Source organism: Ictidomys tridecemlineatus, chromosome 9, assembly GCF_052094955.1.
Source record: "Ictidomys tridecemlineatus isolate mIctTri1 chromosome 9, mIctTri1.hap1, whole genome shotgun sequence".
Lineage (NCBI taxonomy): Eukaryota > Metazoa > Chordata > Mammalia > Rodentia > Sciuridae > Ictidomys > Ictidomys tridecemlineatus.
In genome coordinates, this window is record NC_135485.1 from 11,399,353 (window position 1) to 11,421,999 (window position 22,647).

The 22,647-nt window shown below is 42.6% G+C and overlaps 1 protein-coding gene across 10 annotated transcripts in view; it reads right to left on the reverse strand.

Moving 5' to 3' along the window:
• Ldb2 (LIM domain binding 2) overlaps nucleotides 1-22,647 on the reverse strand; it is a 339,478-nt gene that overhangs the window by 186,943 nt on the left and 129,888 nt on the right. For all 10 annotated transcript variants that reach the window (XM_040292605.2, XM_005318947.5, XM_005318948.5 and 7 more), the window contains exon 2: nucleotides 22,241-22,343. In XM_040292605.2, the coding sequence (XP_040148539.1) occupies nucleotides 22,241-22,343 (103 nt within the window). The remainder of the gene's footprint in view (nucleotides 1-22,240; nucleotides 22,344-22,647) is intronic.

Here is a 22,647-nt window from a genome sequence, read left to right on the forward strand (position 1 = left end):
GAGTCCTCCAGGCCCAGCCCAGTGAGCAAGGTATAAAACACACTCACAACGGTGTCACCTACCACACTCTAGATTTTTTTTTTTTGTAATCATAATATTGTCTGAAATGCACAAAGTGTGTACTACAAACCAGATCTTCACATACACTATCTCATTTATTGCTCGGACTGCCCAAGGTGTCTACTCGTACCACCTTCCTATTCTAGAGATGAGAATTGGAGGTTTAGAAGGGCAAAGTTGTGGCCATGGGACAAAGATAGGGCTTAAACTCATGCAGGCTGATTCAGAGACAACAGTCTCATCTCTGGTAGCTGCATGGCCCACTGGACCAAGAAATCATCTGGACGAAGATTGTCACATGTCATCCGTGGCTCTCATGCCTGATGCCACATGAGCAATCCTGCTCCAGTAAGTCACTGAATGGCTATCAACCCAGCCAGAGTGTGGCTTCCTGGAGCTCAAGGGTCTTCTCTGAGAACTCATGGAGAGTAATAAGCAGACTTAGGATTAAACCCAGGGGTGGACAAAGTCTCCTCCATGCATTCTCAAGGGAGCTGGAGCTGGGGAGAGGAAGGGAAAGCAGGGAGAAAACAAGTAAAGGAATTGCTCTTGGTCACCAAAAGGGTCAGATCACAAGAGGGAAGGTTGAAGAGGTCAGGGAGAGGGAGTCCAAAAAAATGGCAAACTGGGTCCACAGGTAGAGCTCAGGGAGAAGTTTGCTAGAAGTGGCCGGGAATGGATTTACTTGGACTGGAATATAGTAGTGTGGAATAAAACGGGATGGAGTGGAATGGCTCGGGTTTACTTGTTGCTATGGAGCACCTCAAATTCACATGTTCAAGCTCTAACTTCCAATAGGATGATATTTGAAGATAGAGCCTTTTGGGGTGTAGTTCCAACCTTTTGGGGTTGGAAGAGGTCTTGAAAGAGGGGCTTCACAGTGGGATTATAAGAGACGCCAAGCAGCACGCGCTCTCACTCCATGTGAACACCTAGAGAGGTGGCAGCCTTGTCTGAACCAAGGGACTCCTCACCAGGGCCAGAATCAACCAGAAGTTTGACCTTGGACTTCTGGCCTCCAGAACTGGGAACACATACATGCCTGATGTTTAAGCCTTGGTCTGTGATAAGCTAGTACTTTCCTGAATGGTCTTGGGCTCCTTCTCAGTCTGGTCTTGTGTCCTTGGTCTGGCCTAGGCTGTCTTCAGCTGGTAAGATTTGGTGACCTTTTTTTTTTTTTTGCTTACCTGGATCTGCCTGATTCCATTCAAAGCAGAGGCTTCAATACAGCAAAGCAATATAAACCCAAAATACTCGAGGCAAATCCTTTTTCAAAGTCCATCCAATTGGCCTTGCAAGCTACAGGGTGAAATTCTAAGAATGCCCAACAGGAATTCAGGGTCTTTGCCTTGAAAAGCATGATCCATACCTTCAAAGCAGTAAAAAAAAAAAATTGTCTTTCAATCTCAGTTTGTTTTAATTCTAATCTGTCTAATTATGGGCTTCAACCGGCCACATAGACAAAAGAAACAGTCTTCCTTCTTAATCAACTGTTGTTTCAAGACACCCAGCTTCATGGTTTTTGCCCCCAGTTTTGTCTTTCAAAGGGTCTTGGAACTTGGAGTTCTCTTTTATAAATGCAAATACAGTTATTAGTTATGCATTTCAGTACACCCTAAAATAGCAAAGGGCAGCACCATGGCCCTCGCAATAACAACACATTTCTTTTCATTCCCTGCAGAGTTCCCAGGGTCTCCTCATGTGTGTGGGTTTGATCACAATGCTCTCTGCCACTACAGCTTCTATACCAGAGCTCAGGGAAGCTGTGATCGCCATGGAATGCATGATTATTAACGTACATCAAGCAAATCACAGTGGCTCGGTACTCTGTTTTGCTACTAATTCAATCCCTCATTAAGAACCTTAATTCTTATGCATGGATACAATAGGGTTTTATAGGATACATAGCCAGAAATTGCCACAGCAAACTCATTACCATCCACGGCTGTGGTTCTATATAGAAGTCAAATTGGAAAATGTGAGAAACGGCCTAATACAGAAGGTTTTATTTTGATGGGAAATAGCTGAGAAGCTGAGATGATTTCTCATCTGTTTGGACAAACACATACAAACATCTGAAGTCTCAGCTGTTAAGGACCGGGATGGCGGGTGGGGTGGGATTGTAGAATGCATTCTTTCCTGAAAAGGGGTTTAGGGAAAAAAAAGTGTAAGTTAAAAATGAACACTGTGCTTAGAAAACCAAATTATGCAAATCCACCCACTTTCCACCTAGCTCCTGTTTCTCAGCATTGGCTGACTTTGTAAGGTCAGGGAGAGAAGCTGCTAAAGTTACACAGTCAAATCGCAGTTGGGGGGAACTAGCCTTGACTGGAATCAGACATATCTCTTCAAAAACCACCAGGACAAAAAAAAATGAAACCCTGAACTAGGTCGGTCACCTGACTCAGGGCCCTTCTTAGACTGAGAGGCATTCAGATTAAACAGAACAGCTCAACAAAGGCTGCAGTCTAAAATCAAAGGAGGTGCTTTTTACCTGGATATAGCATATTTTCCTACTTATAGTACTTCAAGGTAGGAAGGAAGGGGATCTAACCTGGCCATTCATGATTATAAGGCAGACTGGAGGGGTATGAAACCTAATCCTGGAGACGATGCTGTGAGCAGCACAACTGGAATGGATTTGAACAGATATCCCATCATTAGGCATTTGAACCAAGGGCCAGTATCTGGCTGGCATGGGTGTCTTGGCATCTGACTCCTGAGCGGGTCTGAAAGTTGTCACAGATACACTGTATGCAGCAGCGCCTCTGGGAATGGGCCTGGGAATCAGAACAGCTTGGAAAGGACTCTGGGTTATGCAACCTAACGCTGAAAACCTGGGTTTTAACACACATGCCTCAAAGGTAAGTGAGAGGAATAGAGAGAAAACCAGCAGCACTGAGTACAAATTATCTATGTGGCAAGTGCGGACTTGGAGCTTACTTCTGTTCCAGCAATCCACTCTTGGAAGGAACACGGCCTTGAGATTTGGCGGCCTGTGGAAATCTGCCTTCTGATAAGATGCTTGATGCTGTCCCTATTGCTGTACACAAACCACCCTCGTCATCAAGGCAACAATTAACTTCGTTTTGATGTTGTCTAATTACCGTGTTTACTTTTCACACGATCATCACACGTTGGCTTATTTTTTAAAAAATATTGTTATTAGTGGTAACAGATATAATAAATTAGAATCTCTATTTGGGAGAGAAGAAGCTGCAGAAAGAAAATGCATATGTCTAGAGAGAAAACCGGCATAGGGAAAAGAGAACTGAATTTGGATTCAGAAGGAAAAAACAAAACAAAAACAAAAACATCTGGGTTTAAATTCTACTTGGTCTTCGTTTTCTCGGGTAAAGGAGAGAAATACTTATACTTCTTTTTAGACTTGGCTGGATTTAATGAGATTCTTTAGGGAACTGTCTTATCTTAGTTTGTGACGCATAGTAGGCTCTCTTTCAATGGAAATTCTAACAGTGATAATGGATAATAAAAATGGCCAGTTCAGCCAGCTCTTGGGAGCAAGGTGTTTGAAAACCCATATACCCAGGTAATTCAGTCAGCAGCTCTGTACTTAGCCTTGTTGATTAAGTAAATGAGCCAATGAATGAGTGAATATGATTTAAGGAACATGTCAATATTACTCATCACCAAAAATTTCCAAGGTTGAACCTCTGATTCCTGGAAGACTGACTAGTGCTCAGAATTAATTGTCTGATTGCAGGAAAACGATTAAAAACAAATTCCCAAACAAACACAGTGGCTCTGAAGTCCTAGAGGAACTCTAACAGGACAGTCCCAGGCAGACTCTCCAGGTGAAGTAGCTGCTGGCCCCTGGGCAGAGTGCCATCCTTTTTTTGGGGGGACCCCTCTTCATGCCTTTTAAGAGCAATGGCCCATGGAGCTGGACCCCTGGACAGGTGCAGGGACCCTGTCATGGCCTCTGCAGCATCCTGTGTGTGTCCAGCTCGGAGAGGCCAACCCAGTGCTCCTGCTCCTCATCCACTGCTCTTTCTGCCTCCCTGCTCTCTGGCCTGCAACTACAGCACTGGGCAGAAAAGACCCTCTCAGCCCACCTGCTCCCTCGGCTGCCCTTGGCACACGGGGGGAGAATGCCTAATGGTGCCACATACAAAGATGTGAACCCTGGAAAACAGTTTTCTACATCCTTTATATGATGCAGATCCATTATCCAAGACTAGAAGCCACCAGTGAGCCTTTATGGTGGCTTCAGAAGGCTATTTCTACAATGCATACAATGAATGTGGATTTTGTATAGATAACTCCAGGATTTACTATGTCAACTGTACAGAGAGATGCCCTTGGCGGTCTCACCGTCTAGGAAGGCTCTTAAGGCTGCCAGAGTTGTCCACCGGGACAGTGCAGATCCAGTTCACATGCATTAGGCACAAGGAGGCAAAGAACGCTTGCAGATTAGTGGACACACGTCAGTGGCGTTGAGTGTACAAGGAATGAACATGCAAGTGGACCCTAGCATTTGGAGTCCCATGTTGACTGAACTCTTATCAGAGATTGTTTCCTTATATATTATGCAAATCTTCCCAATTTGGGCTGGCTGATATTTCCAATAATCTGGGTCTTTTGACAAGCAGGGAGTAGTTTCTAATTCTGGGCCCAATTCCTCTAACTTGGGAAAATCCCTACAATCCTGGAATATTTGTCTCAAAAGCTCTGTACTAGAAGTAGAAAATAAGCAACGAGAGGGAAAAACACAGAGAGAGAGATTGAGGGAGACTGCTTGCCAATATTTGCATCGGGACTTCTAAGCAGCCTTCCCTTCAATTAAACCAATCTGAGGCCTCACCCCAAAGAATCTTCCTTCAGAATCTGGAAGGAGTAGAGAGAGCCAGTACAAAGCAGAAAAGGAAAGGTGAGTTATGAAGGTTTTGAAACAACTTGCTTTTTAATAAAGTAGACGTAGATGGCATTTTCTATCTGAATTCAAGTGTTCATCCTTTTGCTCATTACAGTCAGAATGCAGCACAGAAGCACTCGTTTGTTTATTTGTGGGACTGAATGAGGGCTGTTTCCCAAACATGAAATAAAGGAATCAAGCAGTAACGTGGTCCAATTCATATGTTAAAAGAAAAGAAAAACTAAAAATTAAACTTGGAAGTGGAGATTTTATTGGGAGACCTCCATAAATATTTCTTGGTTTTGTTTAAATGGCACTAAACCATGACATTCTGCATTTGAAAGAAATTAGCTTTGGGGACATTCTCTAAGAGACAGTCCCATCATGCTACTCCTGGCAGACACAGCTGTTTAAATTCTTTCATCTTATTGCATTTGGTTACATACCGACTCACACCGCCCTGAACATGCCACTCTGAGCCTGGGAGGTTTATAGGTGTCTATCACCAGGCATTCTCTGCTAACAGTTGCTTAGCTACATTGCAGATCTTTTGTTCTTTGCCCAGGGATCAATCCCCCCAGGCCTCCAATAGTGTGAGCTGTTCTTTTGATTGTCCCTCTACATCCTTTGCTCTTCCTGCAGCTAAAATCAGCACGCCACATACTAACTCGGGAACTTTCTGCAACCGTTTGATTTTGATCTTGTGCTAATGTGATACCTGTCTAATCTAACTCTCGGACTTCTGGAACATCACCACTCCTGTGGCTTCTCTCTCCCATTGGAGAACTGTCTTCTGGGCGGCATTTTCTTCATGAATATGAATATACATTTTACTCTCTGCAAAGTGACACAATTGCTCTGTCTTGACGCCTCACTCTCTGGCTCGGGCATATCTTCATTCATAGTTTGACAGACTTCTCAGCCTTAATGATGACTTGGAAGAGCTCCTTAATGTAATCCGTGTATTTTATTTATAATTTAAAATCTTTATCCTCCATATCATAAATGTAACTCTCAGTAATGAGACCAAAATGCATAGCACAACCCAGAAGTTTATGGCCAGGAAAGACTCCCCGGGTCAGTAATGTTACTTGTGGATGTAAATCAAGCGTGTTCAAAAAGGCATTAGCTTTCTCGAGTAATCAGGATCCAAGACACAATTTGGTAATTGAGAGGAGTTAAAATCAAGTTGTTCAAATTCGGCTTTATTTCTGTTTCGATGTATCTATATTCAGAATTATGGGACTTTTGTCACCTCCGCAGCCAATGAGTTCTGCCTGCCATTCTGAGGCAGATCATTCCATTTAGCAGTTCTGTGTTTTTGAAAGCTCTTCCTTTGAAAGCAGTGCAGTCTATTAACATGTTCCTTCCATCACGATCCAACTAGCCCTAGTTTATTCATTTAACAGAGATTATTCTGTGTCAGGTGAAGTATCAGATACTGGTGATTAAGAGATTAAAAGGCTATAATCACTATCTGAGGACATCCTCAAAAGGTCTCAGCTGAGCAGCATATAAACATATATAACCGTGAACTATGAAAGTTAAGTGGCATATATGATATGCTAACTGTGCAGAGAGGTGGGATTAATTAATCGTGTGGAAGGATCTGGGGAACAAGGTGGACTGTGAAGAGGAAGAACCATAAACCATAGTCCAGGAAGAAGACCCAGGGAAGCATCCAGTTATGGTCCTTCCTCCCCAATCTAAATCTCTGCAGTCTGACAGCCCAGTCCACACACCAGACACTCGTGCTCACCTTGACGTGTCTCTTCTCCCAGGTACATTATTTTTATAGTATGTTTTTTTCAGAGAGGTTTGGTTTGACCTCCTCTTCATCATCCTTTGCCATTGCCTGCAGACACTGGGCAAATCCCTGGATTGCCCTCATGCATCCCGTGTTTGCCCAACGCACAAATCACAACTGAAATTTATTAGTAATTAGTGTGGCCTTCATTTCTGTTAGCTCTCCGTCCCTCAAGAATTTAAAATCTACCTTGTTCAGAATTATCTAGAATCTAGGTAGAGTCTAGGTAGAAACCTAATGAGGTCAGTGGCCAGAACCCTGTTATCCAAGGCATCCCCAGAGCAAAAGGGGTTTGATGGCAGAGGCAGAGCTTAGTAGGCATTGCTGAATGGACACAGGGATGGGTAAGTGGACCATCTCCTACACAACACCAATTTGAGTTCTTTCATCTACAACCAGCTCCAGCTGATTTAATGTGGAGCTTACAGAATTGAACCCATTTTTCCAGACTTATCTACCTTAATTCTCTATGCAGGGGAGACGTCCTCCAAGAAAGGCATTTTATAAGCCATCTGAGTCCCCAGGCTTGAAATTCTCTGACAGAAAAAGGTAAAAAGAATGGGATTTGGGGCTGGGGGTGTGGCTCAAGCCGTAGCGCGCTCGCCTGGCATGTGCGCGGCGCTAGGTTCGATCCTCAGCACCACATACAAATAAAATAAAGATGTTGTGTGCACTGAAAAATAAAAAATAAATATTAAAAAAATCAATCTCTCCCTCTCTCTCTCTCTAAAAAAAAAAAAAAAAAAAAAAATGAGATTTTCCCAAAGCCTGAAGAATGGCCACGGAGACTGGATTTAGGGCCCTTCACAGAAAAGGGCTTGTGACCAGAGGAGACTAGACCTGTTCTGATTACTCAGCACAAAGGAAGGCAAAGGGTGCTCACGGAATCAGCGGCCTCCTAGAGAATCCCCCGCACACTTCATATTAGTTTCATATGTTCAAAACACAACAGTCAAAAAAAAATTGTAATGCATTCAGCTGTCATATATAAATAAAAGGGGAAAAAGGAAAAAAAAAAAAAAAACAGTCTCTTAAACACCATAGAGCAGCTTCCAAGAGCCAAGCTCCAGAAAGCTCACACAAACCTAACTATTCCCCCAAACAACTTCTTTGCCTCCTTGGTGTGTTCTTCCAGCCTGGCCTTCCTCACTGACCCCTCTCCCCTCTAGCCCTGCCTACCTGAACTCCACCCACAGCCTCCCTGCCCTACAGCCAGAAGGACCTCTCTTCTCTGGCTTCACAGGGTACTTTACACCTGTCTGAGGACCTTTGTCTAAGGTGACTAGGTTTCAATTATAATTATGTATTTATTTCCTGTTCAAGTCTACGGGGCCTCCAAGATTGCTACCCCAGAGTACCCATTTGTATAATCCATTCCCCTTGATTAGAAGCAGGACTCATGACTGTGACAGGATATCACTCCATGACGATGTGACATTAAACCGCAGAGAGATTTTGCATGGGGAATCAAAGTTACTAAATCAAAAAAAAAAAAAAAAAGGAAATGACCCTAAGTTGGCCTGAAGAAGCAGGTGAGCCCATGGTGTCAGAGAGGTTTGTGGGGGGGTATTCTCCTGCTGGCCTTGAAAGAGTAAGCTGCCAGGTTGTGGAGGGGCCCATCTGTCAGGGAACTGCAGGAGGCCTCCAGGGCTGAAAACAGTCCAGGGTAACAGCCAGAAAGAGGGCAATCCCACTGCAAGGAGCTGAATTCTGCTAACAATCCTGAGCCTCAGCTAGTGTGGGAGCCCCAACCGACACCACCATATCAACCTGAGCAGAGCATGCAGGTAACCTCCCCTGGACACCTGACCCAGGAAAATTGTGAGATAATAAGTGTGTGTGTGTGTGTGTGTGTGTGTGTGTGTGTGTGTGTTTGAGCCAGTAGTGAATTGAAGCATTTTCCTTGACTTCTCTAATTAATTACTGTGTGTAGCCAATTGTGTAACCAATTGTGTAGTATTTTGATGGTCTATAATGGAGAATTTAAACATCCATAAAATAGGTTTTCTCCCATGTTTTGCACATCTTGAATTCAATGCAGTCGGTGAGCTGCCTGTTGCACTCGGTTTGAAATATTTTGAAGATGATTCAAAGAACAAAATTCAATAGTATGTGGTCTCTGTAAGCCATGATTGTTTTAGACTATTTCCAATGAAAAAGGGAACTTGTAGCTAGTCCCACCAATAGGTTGTATAAAATATATGGACACGTAACTACTAATCTTGGTTCTATCCCTTACTAGCTAGGTCACCTTAAACAAGTCAAAATCAAGTCAACTTCTCGGAATGTTTACTAGAAATAATCCTTATCATAGTTACTATTTGTTGATAAACTCCAATGTTTCAGGAATCGTATACGTATTTTTTGCAAATACCATTACGCATTGCCCAGGATAGAATATTTGAATTATGCAAATTAGAACACTGAGTGTCAGAGAAAAGAGGAACAATAGTCATGTGGTCACTAAAGGAAATGGCTGTGGTTTGGAACCAGGCTGCTCTGACCCTCATCCTGGGCTGTTTGCCTTAAACAGTGCTTCCGGCATGGCACTCGCTACCTGAGTCATCCTGCAAACACAGAATGAGCTTTCCACAGCACGAGGCACAGCCAGGACCACCCTCCTTGCTCCTCAGAGGTGAGTCACTTCTGTGCCTCCATCAGCTCTAACGTCTCCAGGCTGAGACAATGGCAGGGACCCTGAGACCGAGCAGGGCGACTACACAGATTTCAGAACTCTTTTGCTTAGAACAGTGAAAAGGAAGTCAAGCGTGAACTTTCTGAGCTCCAAAGATATTCTCAGGGCCCCATTTGGGAATAAGCATAAATCTTCAAATTTATCCAAAGTTGAGCAAATTCACAATGACAAATGTAACAGCTCCTCCAAATTGAAGTTCATCTCTTGGCAGTTCGGAAGGCTTGGATAAAATGCCAGCAACAAGGACTTGGAAGGAAATAAATCTTTAGATTCCCTGAAAACATGGAGAGTTACTGTGGAAGACATATGGAGGATCCCATACTGCATGGGAAAAGAGAGTTTATAAATGTCAGCTGTGTAGCAGCAGTGTTGGGGGGCGGGGTTCAGCAACCCACACTTAACCACCTCGAGGAAAGAGATGCTGCTGGGACGCCAGCCTCCAACTGGTGGGACACCAGTTCTCAATTTGCCCTTAAGAGCTAAATACTCTTAATTGGCACTGTTTGGTGAATGAGGAGGGAGGAAGATCATTTTCAGGAGGCAAAGCTAGAGATTTTTTTTTTTCATCCAAACAGGTAACATGAAAGATTTTTTAGTGTTTACAAAGGTTCCCAGTAGTGAGATGGTAAAGGGACCACAGTGCGGGCCTGAGTGGCAGAGGAATTAAACTCTGCACCCCCTGGGACCTCACGCTGTTCCTGTCTCCAGTGGTCAACACAGTACCTGCTCCTGGGCAGCTAGTGAGGGTGAAATGAGATACTGCATTCAGTCTTGCTCAGCAAATATTAATCACGCGTCTCCTGTCACTTATAGTGTCAGGCACAGAGACCACGGAGGGAAACAAGATGTGGCCCTCACACACAGTGAGCCTGTGGATGGTACTGATTTATCAAAAGAATTTTGCACATGGCAAAGCATTAGGAAGATGTTGGACATTTAAACCCATTAACCAACCCAGGAGATTACTTTTGCACATATTTGAAGAATCCCAGGTCAAAAATCTACTAAATATCTGAATTTTTTTGTTTTTGTTTTTGTTTCTAAATTAAGATATCATAGGAAGAATGACTTATTTGAGACTTCCAATTGGAATCCTTGCCTGTGTCTTTTTTTTTTTTTAAGACAAACCACAGATAATATTGGAGGGTCTTTGCTTTTTTTTTTTTTTTTTTTTTTAATCTTCCCCAAGGGAAAGAAGTAATACATAAAACTGCAATTCAAACCCAGGGAAGAAGAAGAGAGCTGGCACCATAAGCATTCCTTATTTCCCTGGGGATGGGTCATCTTCCCTGCTCCTCCGGAAGGCTCTGCATGGAGATTGCACCAATTAAACAACACCCTTGCTGGCCACAAAGCTCAGAGCCAAGAATGGAAGGGATGTAAAGGAACCGCCAAGTGTCAAGAGATGCCACAGGACCTCGGGGAAGATGCTGCAAACATCTAGTGAGGAATACACAACTTCTTAGAACTTTTGTAACTAATGACAACGAGGTAATGCTAAAGATGAGACAGGGTTTAATAAATATTTTAATATTTCCCCAGCTGAGCCTGCTTACATGGGGCCGGCGAACCATTTTCTTAAATAAGGCATGGTGCTGGTCTGACATTATTTTAACAAGTTAATTATCAAGTGAAAAATAGCTGTCGCACTGCTGTGAACCTGAATAATAACTCTCATAATTACCGATTTTGGGCCTATCTTTAAAAAAAAAATAATAGAGCTCTAAGTATTAAAGTATTTTATGGGAAATACATTCTGATACAGTGTCTAAAAATGTGGATGACTATTAAGGATATAATTAGCAGTTTATGTACATCATCAGTCAAACACCGTTTATCATTTCTCTCCTGGTCCTACGAAGAAAGCAAATAAGCATGAGAATGGGGAGTTATTTCATGCAAGAAACCTTGGAAAAGTTGATTGCTACTAATTTTTTTCAAAGCTTGAAAGTTGAACTTTCCTAAATGCCTCAATTGAAAACTAAACTCAAATATGGCTGACTTTACCAAATCCCAGCCCTACCTCCACACGCCACAGTGAACCGTCCCAGAGGAAATTTTACGGGGACAGATACATCTGTCAGGTAGCTCACTTCAGTCTTTGGAATATTTTCAAAGCTTGTATGAGTTCTAAAAACACACAGATAGTGGTCCTCTATCTGAGAACCACCTCAGGTGGTTGATTTTTACAGAGAATCCGGTAGTGACCCAGGGACACCCTGTGAGTCTGTGAGGAAGTCATCTCTGGAGAACTCAGGCTGGGCTGGGCATGGACTCAGATTCTGAAGGTAGTAGTCTTTTGGTTTTTCGCTGTTCTTGGTGCAACAAACCATCCCGCCATAGCCAGTGATACGTTTTTTTTCAAAATAAAACAAAGATAGTCAAAGTGACTAAGATTCTTCAAAGGCAAGAATAAGTAAGACATATGCATTTTTAGGAAGGTCTGTAAAAGTAATGTAATGCTTTATTTTGCGCTAGACAACACAGAGAACGGGTTCTCAGGAGTAATTGTGCCGTAGCTCATAAAAATGGAGGGGTTTACGACGGTGCTCCCAGGCGACTGTACATCTTCCACTGAGTCTCCTACATGATTACGTATGAGTGTTAATTGTTGTCAAGTTCAGATCCTCTGCCTTGTTGGGAAGCCCAAGGTAGAAGTTATGACAGGCAAGATCCCATCCAAGAGTCCATTAAAGAAAGCTTCACGTGGGAGAGGACCAATGTCATAAAAATAAACAAGCACAGCGGCAGGCACGGTTGTACGAAGCGGATTCTTTCAGAATGGATAATAAAAGCAAAACACATGAAGGCAGCAAGTTCTGTAAGCTCTTGAATTCAAATACCCTAACATGACTACCTTGATTAAACAATAAATAATGAAACAGACCCTGATGAGTAGTTTTGTTCATGGCGTCTCTATATTCCTAACAAAATTCATCTGAACGTTGCTTAATATAGTTGTAGCAAGAATGCTAATTTAACCTGACTTCAAGGAATGCTTTACTTTACCTCATCTGCATAAATGAAGTGTGTTCACAACTTGAAAACACGACAGGAATGTGAAGATAAGCTCTCCAGTTGGCTTGGGGTAGAACTTGCCTCAAATCAGCTCTCTCCAATCAACGGAAATATCACAGGCCAGTGTTACACAAAGGAATAATATGCACATCTCAATTTAACACTGCTTTTTTTCAAATGCTTTACATTAAAAAAAATGATAGCAATTCTTAAATGTCACCGATTTGTAAATAAAGGTCTAAAACTGGGGAATTAAGCATTATTAAGAATGGGTTCATAAACAGGGGCAGAGGGTATCTATGTGAAAAGACATGGCTAAGATCTGCTAAGAGTCAAGTCCTTTAACGAATAGCTCACTAGACCTTTAGCTTCTCCAAAGCTCATTTATCTTCTTGTCCCTGGGGCACAGAAAGATGACACACAGAAACTCCTGAAGGAAGGTTAAGTAAATACTAGGTGTTTCCACTGAAATTACATCCAATAAGACCCATCTGATAAGATTTAAGTACCTGGTTAACAATTGCTGAGATTTACATAAAATTTGATGACTGAATAGGACCTACCTAGCAGGAGACTGGCTAAATATGTGGTGAAATGCTCCAGGGAAAAAATATCAGTCCTGGTGCATGCTATAGGTGGATAGATATCATTTGAGCTTTGAGTTTAAATGTGAGTCTCAAGCCCTGGTTCTCTTTGTGTACGAATTTCCAAATTGTTCTGTGACATTCGTCTTATTCTATAATACCAAACAAGCTGCAAAAACTTGAGATTGTAGTGGTGGGAACTTAAAATTAGGTGCAACAAAGTGCCTACGGTCTAGATAATCAGATAGGTTGGGTCACATTTGAACTATTAATCAGAGCTGCACAGTTATTTAATCCATAAATATTTACTGGAAGCCTTATAGTTGCAAGATACTATAGTCAGGTATTTAAATATATTTAAGTTGTACAGCATGGTGTTTTGATATACACAGCAAAATTATTTCAAGAAAATTAACATAACCATTTCCTTACATAGTTCCCTTTAATTGTTATTGCTACTGTGGGTGTACCTGAAATCTACTCTCTTAGCAAATCTATAACATGTAATATAATATTATTACTGTAGTCATCATGCTGTGTACATTAGGTCTCTAGTGCCCACAGTATCTTGCCATCCCATCTTACAGTGGGAATGCTATTGTATTAGAGTTAATGCAATAGGGCATCTGTCTCTCTTGCTAAACTGAAAGTCCCTTTAAGGTAAGTCATAGCTGATACTTGGGTGTGTGTGCTCAATACCTACCAAAATGTCGGACATAGTAAACTGTGGTGGCCTGTGATGTGGACCTTGAATTTAAACTCAGACACATTTTGATCTCACTTTCAACCCTTTGTGGAAGTGTTTCCTCCTTTAGGTGTAATCCATGACTATAGCACCTAGACATTAAACAGAGGCAAGACTTTTGTGAATAAAAAGACATTTCATGGGCTGGGGTTGTGGCTCGGTGGTAGAGCGCTTGCCTAGCATGTGTGAGGCACTGGGTTCGATCCTCAGCGCCACATTAAAAACAATAAAAAAAAAAAGGTATTTTATCCATCTACGACTGAAAAAAAAAAGACATTTCATACGATCGTACAATGTGCCATACTCACCCCCCACTGCAGCTGCTCTAGAATTATTAAGATTTCATATTTTAGCATGAATGGCGGGGGTAGGGCTACAATATTTAACAAAGAAAAACAGGAGGCCCAGTAAGATTGAACTTCAGATGAACATAAAACAATTTTGTAGAGCAGACTCAAATTACAAGGAATCATCTTAAAATTATTTTTTCTATGTAATGGTGCAAAAGTCGCACACATTCAGTAGAAACCATACTTGGAATTTTGCATTTTGATCTTTTTCTGGACTAGAGATGTGCAGTCTGACACCCCCTTGCAATGCTGGGCAGCAGCAACAAGCTCCCTGTCAGCCACATGATCGGGAGGGCAACACCGATGCTCTATAGCACACTGTGTTGCTAAGCTAAGCTGTTTGGTAGATTACTTGTATTAAAACACTTTTGACTGAGATGCTTGGGGGTTACAATGGGTTTATCAGGATATAACCACATTGTAAGCCAAGGGGCATTTGTATAATGATGCCTCAAGTATTACATTTGTATATTTATATTTTATCTGTCAACCCTACCTTCAAGGTGATAAGTTGGAGGTCAAAAGGGACAGGAGAGGTGTTTCTCAACAATTTGTTGTTGTTGTTGTTGTTGTACAAAACACTATCTGAAAACAAGTGCTAAAAGCAACACCTATCATTTTTGACCATGAGAAAATTCACCACATTTTTCTTATAATTCTCTATAAGACAGTAACCTTAGTTTGAGAACCACTTGTAGGATATGTAGGATCATATTCTATGAAGCTACGAGTCAGGAAATGCATGAGCCAGAACCCACAGACCTTGCAGTCACACAGTCTCAAAAAACAACACATGATGTCTGTTTTCTTCTTAGTACCTTATTCTGACCTTCCAACTGAGCTCTTGAGGGCACTCATGTGACTGGCTTGCTTAAACCTATGTGTTTGACAAATTTTAGCACCATGAAAAAAAGATCCAACAACCACTCCAGATTTCCTAACAGGTTAATTTATAACATATAAAGGGAAAATTAAAACTCACCAAATCTGAAAGATCAATTATAAATATGATAATTATACCTTCAACTTGTGTAGCACTTTAAATTTATTCGAAGCACTTTTCTGTCCATTATCTCATGTGATCATTAGTGTGGTATTTATTAGAGATGAGAGAATAGAATGTCTGCTCAATCTATTGTTACGGCCAATTTGCAACTTCTGATACCATCAATTTGAAACCACAAATGGGAGAAGATTCAGTCTCTTTTTTTCCTTCAGGAGTCTGTCAGTTCATCTATCAGTTGTGGGCTTTCTCGAAATTTTATTTTTATGACTAGTCCTAGATTTTCCATTAATGTCCCAGGAATATTATCTTTCTGAACCACATGCTTTAGTATGCCAGTTTAACCCATTTTGTCTCATATGTGGAATACCTATAAAAACTTTAATATAATACTTAATATATGCTATATAATTATAACATTATAATAATATTTATTAATATACATACATAAAGTCTAGATTATGATTTCCAACCTACTTTGATACACTTGTGTCAATTTCATTGAAATACAAAACTGAAAACTTGGAAATGGGCTAAGGGAAGGATTTTAAATAAAATGACATCAAAAGTAAACAACACATTTTATAATGAACTGTGCTCTTCCCAAGAGCTGTCTGCTGCACTGTGTCAATGTCTGATAAACAGCAGGGGCTCAGTGCATTTTGAATGAATCAATGAGTCAATGAATGAGTGAAAGAACAAATGAACGTTGAACCAAAGTCTGCTTCTGACCTAATTTAATTTGCTCCAAATCTCACCAGCCTAATGTAGTAGAAAAGGATCACTCTGAAATCATAGCATCAGCAGCTAGAATTATCCAGAAATCATTTAGTGCAACTCCATGTTGAAGAATACCCTGTCCAGAGCCTTCGGAGATGGCAGTATCTATGTCATTATGCAGCCGAGATGCCCCAGTTGCCAGTGCGCACCCATTCCTGTAATTAATCATCAAAGTCTGCTCTGAGACTTTGCAAAAGAAGATTCTTTTCGCTAAGATAAATTTTTGGATGCAATCAAAGTCAATTTCCTTGCATCTGATTCTCAGTAAACAAGATACGGAGCCCTAAGTTACCCAGAGAAGTTGTTGGGGCTCACTTAGTTTTCACGAGCTCTTTGCTCTCTGAGAAAAATGGGGGCTGGAAATCTTACCCCTGTCAGGAATTTGGGGACTCGTTTTTGTAAGTCATCATCTTTCATTAACATCAGTTTTTGTCCCAATTGGTCATTACATTTTTAGGGTTCCCATGCAGAAAGAAGACAGATCTGATCTGGCTCTAATCTAGGTCACATTTCCTTCTATTACATGCCAAGTGACTAAATAAACAATGGGAACTATCATCTATTTTAGTTCCAAATAACTGTCAAGTCATAGGTTTAATTCATTCACTTATTCAGCAGCCAGCCATTCATCAATTCATACAATAAGTATTTGCCCTGTGTACTCTGAGACTGGTGCTAAGCTAACCAATATGTGGTTCCATCTTCACAAATATCCTATGATGCTGGCATCATTATTTCCTTGGTCTACAGATGAAGAACGGATGTAATGATATTTAAGCAGCATGCACAATGTCGTATCACAGAGTCATGGTGAAGCAAAGACTCAAAATGAGTATGTTTTAATCAGCAAGGAGAAGGAGGAGGAGGAGAACAAGGAGGAGGAGGAGAAATAAGAGGAGGAGGAGAGAAAGGGGAGGCAGAGAAATGTGTTCAGGAAACAGTTACTTTGCGGCAACCCAAAGCTCCAGGACCATCTGACAGATACCTTGGAGGAGGCATAGGAGAGTTAACACTGCCCACATGAACCTCTGCTTTTTCAGGCTTCCGGTGCGCACTACAGACTTAATATTCAGAGGGAAAAAACATGTACAGATTCTGACCTTGAGATCCTTTTTCAGGGTGCCACAGTGTGCACCCTTTACATGTGACTTTTAAAAATGGCCACAGTAGTTATTTAAGTATAGTGTCAAAATGCCCTTATGCTTACTTATTATCAAGGAGTCATTTTCCCAGAAATATATTTTTTCATCATGCAAAAAAAGAGGGGGGAAAAAGTGGAGGAAATGCTTTCAGAATCCCATTTGACAAGCACAGTATAGATGCAGGGGGCCTGGTGAAGCAATAAAAGCGGAAGAGAAGTAGCAACCAGACACAGTGAAGCCGCTTGGGCTGTGTCGACTCTGTCTACCTTGGGGGAACTTGTCCAGATACACAACCCATAAAAGCACATTTTACAAGACAAAACTGAAATCTTAGTCAATATTGTGAAGGTACCAGAGCTTTCATAAATAAGGGAGACGGGGGAAGAAAATGCAAAAGAGAAACAGGGAACATAGTGATGACTCCACAGAGGGCCCACGTGTACTTCTTCAGACTCTCCATGAGACTTGGTGACTGAGGAAAATAAAGGCACAGAGAACAATATTTCCTGAACTGGCTGGTTTTTTGGCTTTTGTTTTTGTTTTTGTTTTTTGAGAGTGGAATGACCTCCCAGTCCCCACAGGACAGTTCTTGGCTAGAGTAAACAGGAGGAGTGTGGTCCTGCTGAAGTCCTTATTTTGGACAGAATAGGAAAGTCATGAAACAAGAAGCGTATGATAGAGAATTATTGGGACCTTTGGTCAAAAACCACACCTGAGTGGTTAAAGGATCAATGGGAATTTTAGATGAATTGTCCTCGGTCTCAGTCTAGAAGCAGCAACGGGCTCTGTGAAGTTTAAACAAATAACAACAGCAGCTGATATTTATGGAGCGTTTTCAAGGGGCTGGAGAGGCTGCTGTGAATATCACAGACATCATCCCATCCGAACCCTACTTTCAGAAGAAAAGATGACACTTCCAAAGTGACTTGTCTCAGATCACACAGGTGGCAATAGACAGCTGGATTTGAGCCCAGTGTCAGACTACAGCCCCTTCTCAGAGACAGGTAACAGGACGCACTCTGAAACCAGATGGCACTGTAGTAGTCACGTCATTTTCCCCTAACTCCCAGTCACTGCCTGCCCAGACACAATCGCACCCTGTGTTCTGGAATCTTTGCTTCCCCAGATACAGCTAACCAACCTCCCCTTGCCCCTCCTTTCCCCTCCTGCTCCTCCCTCACTTGGCAGAGTGAGGGTGACTCTCTGGGCAGCTGGAAGCGGGGCAGGGAGCAGAATGGCCTCAGAACTGCCCAGCAGAGTGGTGGTGAGGCTCCCACCTGGCCAGGGGACCTCTGCCTTGAGTCAACACACTGCACATGTGGCAGGTCCCTGGCAAGTGGGCAGCTTCTCGGTGCCCAAAAGCCACAAGGCCAAGAGCATGCTCTGCTGTCATTGATCATGACACTGATGACTTGGTGCTTCAAATGGCCCCAGGTCCTTTGGTTACATCATCATTACATCATTTAATTTTCACCAGGAGCCAGTGATGGTGGTGCTATACCCACTTTGCACATCTGGGAAAGAAGGCGCTGTGTATCCTGCAAAGCATGGGTTCAAGCCTTCATGCCCCTTCTCCTCCACCACTTAGGCAGTGCCAGCCTGGTATCGGCCTCAGAGGATCTTTCTCTATGTTTCTCTCCCAACAAGAAGATGTTTTCAGAATGAACTGACAACCTCATGTTTTCTAAGAATGGGACCAAGGAGGGGCTGGATGCAGGCTAGACCTGTTGAAGGAGCTGCCAGCCGCAGGTCCCCCACGTGGTGACCATGACTGTCATGAGAAGAGAGAACAGTATGTGTGTGTGTGTGTGGGGGGGGTGCCTCATGCCTAAAGAGAATAAAGGAAAATCAATACTCTGCTTGACGTGAGCTGGGCACCATCACCTAACCCTTCTGTACCAGACCAGAGAAGAAATGGCAACAGGCCACACAGACATGAAGCCCAGCGAGTCCCAGCCGGGTCTCTGCCTGACTTCCCTGGATCACGTTTCCAGTTTCAAAAATGACCCTTTTTTGCTCTAATGGTCTTTATTCTCTGGCTTGCTGACAAAGAGGGAATCGCCCACCCATCATCCTCTACCCTCCCCGTACCCCACCTGATGCAAGGAGAGAGCCTCCTTCCTGGAGCTGCCGGCTTCTCCAGCCAAAGGACTGCTTCCCGATGTACCCAAGGCAGGGCCAGGCAGGGCCAGGCAGGGCCAGGCACGTGAGTCACACAAAGCACCCCTTCGGCTCCTCCCCACAGCAGCCGCCACCCGAATAACAACAATGGTCTCCATCTGAACCAACAGTGTCCAGTCTGACCCTACAGAGGGTCCCACCCCATCAGGAGAGTGAAGGACGTGGGTGCAGGTGGAGTGCTTAGAACAACAGGATCAATACTGAGGAGCTTTCTGAAAGGAAGGAGCAATGAATCACCCAAAGCAGAATTATTTCCTAACTTATTGTACCGCTGAGACTTTTTTTTTCCACTTGAGTAGATCAGAATCATATCCTAGAGTTTATTTGAAAATGCCAGTAGAGCAGGGACTGTGGATCAAGTTCTTCTAGTAATAAAAAGTCCAGAGATCTCAGTGAAAAAAAAATTTGTTTTGCCAACATTAGACTTACATAAGATTTCCTGGAATGTCTGTTCTCCCATTCATTCATTCAACAAATATTTATTGAGCACCTATTACAAGTGAGTTCTTGTATTTGAAAATTCAGCAATTAACAAAGCCCTCTTTCACATAGAAGTGACATTCTAGAAAGGAGAAAGGCAACAAATAATAGATAAACATATGTTGGATTTGATGGTAGCTCAGGTATCTTAGCACTGAAAAGACCTTCTGAAGACGTGGATGGAGACAGGAGAGAAAGGGTTTTTCTAAGAAGGCTGAAAAAAAAAAACTCATCTAGTAATACTGTTTATTACTTAGCATGAGTAATTTGGGAAATCTTTATACAAATGCAAATTCCATTAGGCAAGTCTTGTTTTCCTTCTCAGGAAGACTTTAGCTCACTGGGACACATCAAGGAAGAGCCTCAGCTTCCAGCCCTGGGACCCCCCCGGGTCTTCCTAGCCTGGCACAATGTTCCTGGACTGCGAATGGGTTAAGGTGGCAGTGCCTGCGCTCAGAGCACTGCACAAACAGTGCGCGTCAGGCGTTCTAAGCAAGCTTCATCTTTCCTGTCTCCCAGTCCCAGGCTGTCAGTCAACTGTCACTCGTCCGCACATCAGCAGCGGGTGCACATCACCAGGCTGTCAGCGAGGCAGCTGATGAGACTCGGCTCAAGGCTGTCAATCATCTTTGTTTCTCTTCTCCACTCAGGAAATATTTTGGCTGGGAGAGACAAAGACACTTGGGCGATCGTGGCTCAGAGTCAGGCATTTACTCCTGCACGAGAATATAAGATCTTACAGGGACACTGATCATGTCTCCTCCCTCAGTGGTGTTGGGGCTGGGGTGGACAGAGGAGCAGCAAGACTGTTTTATTAGTACAAGCTTTAAAATCCTCATTCTAGTTTCCTGAGTAGACCTTGATGAATTCCCCAATGAGCAAAAAACAGGACTATAAAACAATGATAACTTGAAGTTATCTGATCCATGCCTCGAAAGATAAATAAATAAGTAAGCAAATAAATAAATAAGGCAGCTCCCAGGGTGGATGACTGCTCGGTGAGAAATGATTCACCACCACGGATCAGGCAGCCTTTGGAAAGGGAGCAACTGCAGGACTGCTGGGGTCCTTAATCTCCTGGGGACTTCTGAAACACACTGTGGGGCCCAAGGAGGCTTGGGGAACGCCCACTTGGGAAGGAAGGGACCCCAGGAAGTGGCTTAGCAGGGCTGCAGCAGGAGTCACTTTGTTGAATGTAAACACATTCTAACAGCCCATTGTCTGACCTACCATCTGCCCCCTCAGCCAAAATATTTAGGGTGCGGCTCCATGCCCTTGTAAACCCACAGTATCCAAATCTAAAGAGATGCTTCCAGCGACAAGTTTTGATCGAGTGGCAAGTCCCTGGTGGCCTGCTCTACCTCCTTGGTCACTGTTGTAAAATCACTACCTGCATGTATTAGCATAAGTAATCAGGTAAGCATGAAAAGATCCAGTAGTACTAAGCTAAGAATCCCTCAAATTATATATATATATATATATATGGTATCTGTAAATTAAATATATAGAGATATATATTTACATATATTTAATGTAAATATATATATGTATGTATATATAAACCTAGTGACTTTGAAATAGACTTAGCAACTCTTGGAATTTTTAATCATGTTTATCAAGAGCCCTATTACCTATCAATTGCCAGACATTCTGGATTGACTGGCTCACGCCAGAGGCAGGTCTGTCATCTCAGTGTTTGTGACAGTGGGAATGTTTTCCTCTCTGTCAGAGCCTTTCATACATGTGCAACACTGATTTCTGAAAACACATCTCTCTCTGATCTAACCGGACATTAATTGCTTTTGTGTTGATGTGTCTATGCCTCTTGGTCTGATAGCACAACTAGCAAATCTGATTTCTGACAAGCTGGCTGAACCTAATCAGGACAGATCAGCTGCTACCCAAGGTGCCACAGGCTGTGATTTGAGGATCTTTACAGAGTTATCACTCGCAGGAAAGACAAGGAACTATAATTCTGTCAACACCAATCCCAAACTGTAGGTTCTAAAGCAGCTGTGGCCTCCCGCCTTCTCCAAGAAAAGATAGCACTGGTCACATAAATACCCAATAAATACCTGAGATAATTGATAAAAGGGAATTAGAAGGATGTGGCTGATACAGTGTTGGTAAGGCCTTTTTTTTTTTTTTTTTTTTTTTTTAAGAAACCTTCACAAGCAGAACATGGGGTGTCAAGTGAGAGCCATCAGGGGTAAAAGAGGGTCGCAGAGAAGAGACGCATGAGAACTTTCCGTCCCTGCGCTCCCACTTATTACTGGGTGGCTCGGTTCATATGGGCTCCACTCTCTAAACAGGCCAGTGCCCAAACAGTCTAAGCCTCGAAGGACATCTCTGAGCACCGACGCACTGCCACCGGGTGACAGTGTCTTGACGGGAAGCGAGAGTCCTGTCAGGACCAGGGTGTTGCTGTCAGCCTGTCAGCGCGGCACTACTCTCCGAAGACCCCTGTGGTTTCCTTACAGGTGCAAAAAGAATATTAGAAAAATAAACTTCTTTCTTACTGTATCGCTTTGGTCCATCTTCCAAACAAAATGAAAGGGTTAATGTGGCGTCATCTTCAAAAAATTCAGTGGCAAACGCGTCCCACCAGAGGTTGTCACTATCCTGCAAAGAGACAGATCATTTATTTAACAGGCGAGAGCGTAAAATAGCTCAAAGAGGACAAGAAAGAGGAAGAGAAAGAAAAGCCCAGTGGCTGCAGGCTTGGGGCTTGGCATATGTGCGTGGGTGTGCGGGCGAGGGTGGCGGCTGCGTGGTCACTCTTCAAATTAATTGCCTCAAATGGGACCGAATCCCAATTCAATAAGCCAGCTAAAACCAACGCAATGAAAATTAATTCTTGAGGATATATTTGGGGAGATTTAATAAATATCCTAAGGAACACAATGTGATGTTTTTTAACAAACTA